A 9299-nucleotide genomic window follows, 5' to 3' on the forward strand; every position below is an offset into this window, starting at 1 on the left:
ACCCCATAACTGTGCCAAGACTCAATTAGAAGCCAGATATGATGGCCCCAGAGGACCGCAGAGAGACCCTAGACGGATCCCACCTTCAGCCACCACACGGCCTCGCCTTCCACCCGCGAACGCAACCAAAGGGTCAGGACAAGACCACAGAGAGCTTAACGCTTGGCAGCCCTTCTCTTACCTCTGGCCTGGGTCAGTCGGGTCGATGCCCGTTATGAGTAAATGCTGGGAGACAGCCCTGGGAGTACCTACCCAGAGGCGATCAGCACCCGGGACTGGGCAATGGCCAGTCGCTGCAGGTTGGTCCGATTTAAGGTCGCCAGGGCCACCCTTCCGGTCTTGCCGTTGGCTCCGGGGGGACTGGCGGGAGAGCCCACGGTCACCCCTGCGGGCGTGCTGGAGACCTGTCGCCGGATCGCCTGCGATGGCACAGTCTTCATCGGGCCTCGGACGGTGCCCGTGCTGTCCAGTGGCTTGGCCCCAGGGCCTGGTGGGGGGTGCAGCTTGACGGCTCCAGATGGGGGCATGTTCTTCCGGGCGGCTGGGGGCTGCAGCGGACCGGTGCTCCCGTTGGCCACCGCGGCCTTGACGCTCATCACCAGGACGCACTGCGGGCAGGAGCAGGGCGGGGCCGCGGGCGAGGCGGCCGACGCGGGGCTGGCCGGCCAGGACTGGGCCTTCGGCAAGGTGCCGGTCACCATCGGGTAGATGAGATCCAGGCGCCGGCGGACGCGGCGTTGGCGCTGGGTCTGCCGGTTGATCTGGCCCATGGTGCTGAAGTCAATGACGTAGCTAAAGCCGATGGAAGTGAGGTCGATCCAGGGGTGCTGTTTCTCATAGGCGTGCTGGATGGTGATGCCCACTTCCATGTCATAGGGCGTCCAAGAACCGTTGTCATTCTCCCACTCCCACACCACGCCCTTGCCGGGGGCGGAGGACGGGTCGTAGTAGTTGCGGCGAACCGGGCGGAGCGTCCCTGTCAGAGTGGGATGGAGGACAGGGTCAGGGTCAGCAAGGACTGAAACCGGATTGTGTTAGGTTCAGAGGCAAAGAGGAATCAGTCCTGTTGTGGGGCCAGGCCCTACTGGGTACCTACAGTGCCTGCTGGGGTACCAGCTTTGAGTGAGACACCTTCCTGCGTGAGGAGTGTGTACTTGCAGGGGTGGGAGCATATTGGTGACAACGTGAAGGGTGTGGGGCCCCGCGGGATGCCAGAAAGAGCCCCTGCCCATTTGCAGTTCCGAGACCTTGGGTCTGCAGCCAGACTGATTCACTTCCGAGTGTATGTGTATGTAGAACTCCCCAACCTCCTTTCCTCCCCTGAGAAACAATGAGTCGTTTGCAGAATTTTTGTGAAAATTAAATGTGACCCACTTAATTCATCCAATGAATATGTATTTGCCAGGTTCTAGATCTCTCCTGCACCTGCACTGAGCCACCTAAAGCCCTTGACACATAGTAGGGGCTCATAAATATGGAACCACTTCTCCCCTAGCCTCTAAATGTCCCTGCCTCGAGGCCTATGAAGGGAAAGAACAAAGGGTCACGGAAGCCTACAGGCCAGAGAAAGAAGACTCTGCCTCCAGGAAGGCTGCCAAGCAACCCGTGGAGCTAGAGCGTGCTCCCTGTCCCTTTAAGGGTGTAGTAAAAACAAAAATAGAAAATCAGGTTGAGAGAACTCTCTTACCCTTAGGAGCTTTAAATCGTATACCAAATCAGTAATGAAGATCGTAATAATTTTCTATTTCTCTAACATCTTTCTTTCAAAAAGCCCAAACCCTGCGAAAGATAGGATTATTTTCATTTTCAGTCTCCCTGGGGGAGGGGGCAAGGAAGGGGGGCCAGCATTCGTGCCGAGAAGGAGTACAGCCGAAAGGAGCCTGCAGGACTGCAGGGAAACTAAGCCTGTAGGTCTTGCCTCTTTCTCCCCCACCCACCCCACACCTGGCTTCAGACTCACACGCAGTCAGGGCTCATTTCATGGACATCAACATCAAGGCTGAAGATGCCCGGGTCAAGGCAGGGTGAGGTGGCCTGGGAGGACCCCAAGGGTGCTTGAATCTCACATCTGTCAGCTTAGGCTCTAGCCATCAAAGTGGTGGGAAAAGGCTCCCCTTGCCGGCCTCTGACCCACCCCCTCCTCCATCCCAGAGGGAGACACCAAGACCGGGGACAGAATTCCATTCAAGGGGGGAAGAAAAGGAACAATGGCTATTCAGGCCTTTGCCAGGGTCATAACCCGCCCCCCACCCCAACTCCAAGCCCCTTAATGACCCAAAACATCAACATTCAGAGGCCGGAGGGAGAAGCAAAACAATTCCCTATTCAGCACCAGGACCTCTGCTGGGGGAACTGGGTGGGGGGGGGGGAATACGGGATGGGAGGAAGAGAGGAGGAAGAAGGGGGGTGGGCAGGAGTTCCCTGGTCTGCCTCCATTTCCTTCCTAAGTAGCCAGCTCACTGGGGAACAAAGAGCACAGGCATTGGGTCCAACAGCGGAGGCTCTGTCCCTTCCAGCTGTGTGATTAAGCCTCAGTTTCCTCCTTTGCTTGGGCCAGGGTAGCTACTTCAAAGGGTGGATTTGCGGATTAAAGGAAGGACTGAATATAAGGCCCTAAAATAACACCTGCCACAGGGCAGGAGCTCAATAACAGTTGCTGGATTATCATTGTAATTTATTTTCTATTATATGTCTATGCAGATGGAGACAGCATAGGGAACGTTGAGTTCAGAGGATGTGGGGTGTGTGTTCGTGTGTGAAAGAGAGAGATTATATGTAACTCTTTATACAACCTTTATTATTTAGAAGGCTCCTAACTCATCCCGTATGATCTTCATGGCAATCCTAAGAAACACCTTTTAGAAATGAGATTAAGTTTAGAGAGCTTAAATGACCCTGTTTTATATTCTGTCCAGGGCGGCAGGAGCGACGCACTTGTCCAATGCTCCCCAGTGTACTTAACAGGCATTTTTTAACAACAGTGGGACCAACCTCAGAGATGCTGGAGAGCTGCCACAGAACTTCTGGAAGCTAGCTGTGGCTCCCCCAGAGTTAGCTCCCCCATGCTTGTCTTTTCCTCTACTCCTCTTATCCTCCTGCGTTCCCTTGCCTACTATTTCCCAGCCCCCCACCCTCGAGATGCCCTCCTTTGCCATTTTTACCTAATGAAGTTGCCCTCATTCGGGTCCTATGCCATTTGCCAACAGTTTCCTGAAATGTTCTCCCAGTCCAGGCCCCCCGCTCCCCGGGAGGCCTGGGGTACTGATCTGTGGATGCCTGCCCCTGGCCTGTGTGTGCCTCTGCCGGCCTCGGCATTCTTCGTAAGGGGGGCCTTAAGCGGAGGCGGAGACACCACCATCCAGCCCTAAGCTCTAGCACCTAGGGTGCTGCCTGGCTCTCTGAAGGGCTCGGTAAACGTGCTGTGATTGACGGAAGACTTCTGGCTACTTGGGCATTTAATCATTGATCCCACGCTGCTACTCAACCCACCGGCTGCTCTGCGGAATTCGGGCACTGCTCAAATAGCTTACGATCTAAAACTAGACAAGTGTGCGCATGACTATTTATGAAGCAGAATATGCCAGCAAAAGGGTGCCCACAAAAGGCACGGGGGCCGAGAGAATTCACCCACATCTCTTTCGTGCTAAAACCCCTTCCCGCGACCTCCCCTTAGGTCACAGGATCTGACCCTCCCAGCCCCCAATGTCTGAGGGCCACCTCATGCCCCAAGACCTGTGCCTATGTTGGTGCAACAGTGGCCTCTTCTCCACTCCCCCAACTCCCATGCTTCTCCTCTGGGGCCTTTCCACAAGGCTGGTTCCTTCCCCAAACCCTCTGGCATCCTTTATGCGCTCATCCTTCAGAGTTTGCTCATTTTCTCAAGGAAACTTCTCTGGGCTGCCCTCACCAGATCAGATTCCCACTCTTATTTTTTTTTTCTTTCTTTACACATTTATCCTGATGTGCAGTCACACGTGTCTTGGTGGGATTAACTTGGTGAATGTCAGTCTCTCTCCACTGGACCCCCAGTCCTGCAGGGTGGGTATCAAGTGTCTGCTCATGGCTGTCTCCCTGGTGCCTGACATGTCCCAGGAGCTCCATAAATACTGACTGAATAAATGACAGAATGACGGGTGGGAGAACATTTCAAAGAAATGGATGACAAGGACCGCAAGGCTTGCACGAGAAGGAGAATTTCAACAGGCGAAAGTGGCATCTCAGTAGAAGGGGCTTCGTGACTACTTGGGGGAGGGGGTGTCAGAGAACCCTAAGGGAATACATGAGGATAAAAAGACACCTGTTCGTCAGGAGTCGGGGGAAAGAGAAGGCAGAGAAGAAGAGAAACCTGGAAAGATGTGTTATAGCCAAAGCAGAGACGGTCTGGAAGGCCAGGCTGGGATGCTGGGTTTTATCTGTAGGCACTGAGGGGCCAGTGATGTCTGTGACACAGAATTGACGGGACTAGTGCTGCTCTGTTCATGAGTTCCACGTGAAAAGTAATGAGGGTCCTGGCAGTGAACATGACAAGGAAGTGACAGACTGGAGGGACCCTAGGGAGAAGAAGTGGGTAGGACTTGACCTTGAGTAGCTGAACGCTTTCGGAGACAGATTCCAGGATCACCTGCTTCCGAATCTCCTGGGGTGCCGATTAGCAACACCTTCTAGAGTTTCCCCTGGCCACTACAAGGAATCATTGGCCTCTCTGGGGCCTGGGAATCCGCACGGGAACAGCCGCCCCGGATTTTCGTCACGCACAAGAATTTCGGCAGCTGGGCCACAAGGTCCATATGCCTCGACACACTGGGCACCTAAACAAGGCTCTGGACAAGAGTCAAAGAATCCTGAGGTCTTGACAACGGACAGGTGATAAAACGGTGGCACCATCTGCAGGCAGAGGGGTGTCAAGAGTCAAGAGGAAAAGCTGGTCTTTGGAGGGAAAGGTGCTGAGTTCATCCAGCCCCAGCAGGTTAGAGACAGAAGGCAGACCTCAGAAGCAAAGCTGTGGGACAAAAGAATGTCACTGTGGGGTTTCCGTTCTCTATTGTCAGAGACCTCGGTAATCTGGAATGGGCTCCTGGCCTCCTCCAAACGGCAGGACCATGAACTAGATGATCTGAGGAATCCACTTAGTCCTTGGGTGCAGTGGCCCAAAGAAAAGGCCTCTCATGGGATAGGAATAGTGAATGGTCATAAACTAGGCAAGGAGAAAGAGAAAGAAACTCTGTTTTTCCTGGCAATTCAGACACCTGCATTCCAAAGCACCTGAGATGTTTTGGCTCCTGGGAATTGCGGGAAACACCTTCCAGGCACGACCCTGTCTCAAGGGCACTTTACATCTGTGCATCCCTGTGCCGGACCCCTCCAAAGCGCCCCTCAGCCCCACTGGAATGTCCCACGAGGGCAAAGCCCCGGATGTCCCGCTACTGGGCTATCCCACGTGCCTGCACGAAGTAGGCGCCCCACAACTGTTCACCGATGACAGAGGAGAGTGTGGGACACTTGATTTGGCATCTCAGCTCTGCCTTTGACTAGCTGTACAACCGGGAATGACATAATCTCTTCCAAGTTGTTTCCCTGCTTGTAAAATGGGGACAGTAGGTCCGTCCTAAGATCGCTGTGAGGACCAAACAAGACAATGCGCGCAATGGACCCACAGCCTCCCCCACACTGTCACAGCCACATGGCCCTCGTGACACTCGCGTCCTCCACTCCGGTGCTCACACAAGGCCGAGGGTATTGTGGGGAACTAAACATCAGTTTCTGTCAAAACCGTTCATCTCTCTCCATCTGACCTTTCTCACCATATTAAAGACACAGAAGAGGCAAAAGTTGCAGAGAAAACTTGGAGCTGGAAAGGACCCTGCCTCGCACCAGATCACTTCTAAGCAGCGTCCTGACTGGTGCAGAGGCCAAACCCAGTCCCCTGGCACGATGGCAGGACGGGACCCAGAGGACTCTTAAGGCTGCTCTTCATTCCACAGAGAAAAACAAGGCCTGAGCAGCTAAGGGACTTGTCCAAGGTCACACTGGAAGCCAATGAGTCTGGCACGAGAGCCTGAATCCTGTCTCCCCACTCCCAGCCTGGGGCTCCCAACGTCCTGGGGGCTGAAGCCCTGGAGGTGGTGACCGTCAGACGTACTAAAGATACAGGGGGCACGGATGCTGAAGGACAGCACTCCGGTCACTGTCCTGTGACAGAAAAGTGAGTCCAGTCAAGATAAATGACCACTGATGGACAGGACCCAACCAAGGCTCTGGGAGCAGCCAAGATCATCCCCTCCACCATCCACCTCCTCCCTTCCTCCAGATTCCTTAGCCCAAAACACTCTCGGAGACCAGCATCGAGTGCAAATAACCTCAAACCCAGACACGGTGAGGGGAGGAAGGGCCCAGGGCAAACAAAGGCGGCAGAGGGTATCTGTGACCTCCCAGCCATCTCCCTGGAGACAGGGTGGGCACGGCTGGAGCCCGGGGGAGCCCAGAGTCTGAGGCTTCCCTCCCAGCAGGGCAGGCAACTTCTGAAGAAACAGGACTCCCGTGTCAGGAAATGTCCCCACATAGAGGAGGCAACAAAGAGAGAGAGGACTCGCCTCTAGGCAGGGGACTTCCAGCTCTCCTTTGTTTAGGGGGATGTTTCTGGTTCCCAGCTTCAAACTGTGGCTTGGGGATGGCGGGTAATTTAATTAAACATTGCCAGGGCTTGGCTGAGGTTGCCTGGGCACCGGCAGGATAAAGTTCCTACCCTGTCATGGCCTCATCAATGAGCTATATTGAGAGGAACTCTGCGTCTGCTGGCAGAGAAGGGAGAGGAGGGGGCCCCGAGCCCAGAAACCCAGAGATTCTATTCTGCTTTGACAAGCTCCTTGACAGCCCGGCATTCCTGGGAATTCAGCCCAGCGCCTCCGGCACCCAGCGCAGGGCCTGGCACTGGGAGCGAGGCGCTCAGTACCCGCTCACCCACCGACCACTAGAATGAGCGGACGGAATCCAAAGCAGTCTGAGTCGTGCGCCTCTAAGACGGACTCGAATATAAAACAGGCCCCGTGGCAGTCTTTAAAATGATGCAGGGCTAGCTCTCTGCCTCCGGCCTCCAGTCTGAGGGGACATGAGGCCGTGGTCAGCCTGTCCTCAGGGAAGGGTGGTCAGACCTGGGGGAAAGGGGGGGATATTGCTTCAGTCCCTGAACCCCATTTTCTCTGTGCCTTCACCTCTGTCAAAAGGTCATCCTTCATCCCCATCGTAGACAACCCAAAACAATGATTAAACTTCACTCCCTCCCAAATGTGGGACAGGGGCTGGGACCTTTATGTCACCAGGGTGTTTCTCCATATGCTGCAGAGAGTCAACCTGAAACAGAAAAGCTAACACCTTCCCGCCTGTTTATTCCGAGCAGGACTGGAATGCCCAGTCAGGTGTCTTAACTGCTAGTCCTCCCTGGTCCCTCCTCCGGGGCTCAGCACACCACCCTTCACCCCCAATCCACTGCCTCCAACCTCACCTCCACAACCTTTACCCCAATTGCCCAATTACGTCCTCCCCCTCCCCCTCCTCTCCCTCCCCCTCCGCCACACTTCATCCTCTTTCTCAATCTCCCTACATTCCTCCTCATTCCCTCCTCTCCCCAGGCTCTCTCAGCCCCACCTCCCTCCCTTTCTCACCAGGGTTTAAGCCCCTCCAGATGCTAAGACTTCTGGAATCCTTTCCCCCAGAAGGCTTTACTCAGCTGGCCAGTATCTGCAAAGTCCCTGGCAAAAAGGCTATTGGTAGTTATGACTAAAGATGGGGACATGAGGGTGGAAAGACGCCCCTTTCCCATGACAATCCTAATTAGCACACAGGATGTGGGGGCTTTCCAAGGCGGCTGGGATGCCCGGCCCAGGCAGCTGTTCTCTGATCCTCTGGGACTCCCCGGGTCATCCTGTTTAGCCCCTCCCCAGCACACCTGCTTCGGCAGGCTGCAGGGTCACACTCTTGGGAAAGCCCAGCCAGAATTCCAGAAACAGTCTCCCACCCTTGTAAAGAGAATCCTAGAAAGGCAGACTTGTCCCAGGTCCTCAGTGAAGCCTGGACACCCTGCGCTGAGCGCAGACAAGCTGCTTGCTCGGTCCTTCCAGGGACCCATGCCCCTGACCTCCTCCCTGCACCCGCCTCGATGTGGTGGCTCACTGCCGGGCTGTAGGGACGCCAGCAAGCAAGTGGGATTGTGGCGGCCACAGTGGCAACGGGATTCACATGAAAAGATAGGGGTTTAGTGCTCTGGGAGACCAGTGTCCCTCAGAGGGGGCAGTTTCAGGAGGAAGCTTGGGGACCCTTTCTCCTTAGGAATCCACCTCCTCCTCCTCCTACACGGACAAAGGGAGCGGCTTCCCTGCCAGGCATTCCGGAGCCGCGTCCCTCCCCCTCCTCTCCCCATCTGCTCAGGCCTGTTGCTTCAGCACTTGCAGTGCAGAGGCGGCACCGGCCAATGCCACGGCATCCAGGGCCTTCCATGCCCCGGAATCCCCCAGCCCCAGGCGCCCCTCCCAGGGCGACCACCCTTCCCATGCTAGGGCACCGCCAACGCCTCCAGGGAACCCCTTCTTCCCTCCCGCGGGTCCCACCCCCGGGACCCAGCTGTGGGAAGGCATCCCACACAGAAGGGGCAGAGGCAGTAAGGTGGGTGACGAGGGGGACGTGTGTCAGTCCCAAGGGTGCCTGAGGCAAAGCAGGGTCAGCCAAGGTGTGAGGATGAGAGCAGGAAGCCTTTCCCAGCGGCTGGGATGGCTTGCGGGCTGGGCCGGCCCTCGAATTTCTACAAGGGAGAACTTGGGGCCAGCGAGCGCTTAAAAGGGGGCGCGGAAAGGGGCCACTTAGGGGCTCGCTTGAGGCTCCCTCTGCATAACCAGAACGCTGATAGTACTTGCAAGGACATTTATTGCAAGGGGATCGCAATAGGATGGTGGGGAGTAAAGCGCCCCCACCACAACCACCTCCCAGTGACACACTGCACGGAGTTGAGGACTGGGTGGGTCCCGGGGGGCTCTCGAGGCGGGAGATCCCAGGGCAGGGAGGGGAGGTGGGCGCGGGTGGGGCAGGGGCGCCGGCTCACCCGTGTCCTGGCGGAACTGGTTCATGGACTGCAGGTCGATGATGTAGGGCGCAAGACGGCTGTCCACCTGGCCCAGCACCACGCTGCCCCCCGCGCGGGGCCCGGCGCGGACCACCGCCTCGATGTGGTGGCTCACGGCCGGGCTGTAGGGACGCCAGCGGCCGTGCTCGTTCAGCCATTCCCAGACCACCACGGCCGAGGCCAGGAGCAT

The 9299-nt window shown here is 56.3% G+C and overlaps 1 protein-coding gene across 1 annotated transcript in view; it reads right to left on the minus strand.

Annotated features, from left to right (window-relative positions):
- Window positions 1-9299, minus strand: part of DTX4 (deltex E3 ubiquitin ligase 4) — a gene marked incomplete at both ends in the record, with an annotated part of 32304 nt that extends 23005 nt beyond the window's left edge. The window contains 2 exons of the mRNA XM_080816500.1: window positions 253-976; window positions 9089-9299. Coding sequence (XP_080672626.1) covers window positions 253-976; window positions 9089-9299 — 935 coding nt within the window. The remainder of the gene's footprint in view (window positions 1-252; window positions 977-9088) is intronic.

The sequence above is a fragment of the Martes martes genome (genome assembly GCF_963455335.1).
Source record: "Martes martes genome assembly, chromosome: 10".
Lineage (NCBI taxonomy): Eukaryota > Metazoa > Chordata > Mammalia > Carnivora > Mustelidae > Martes > Martes martes.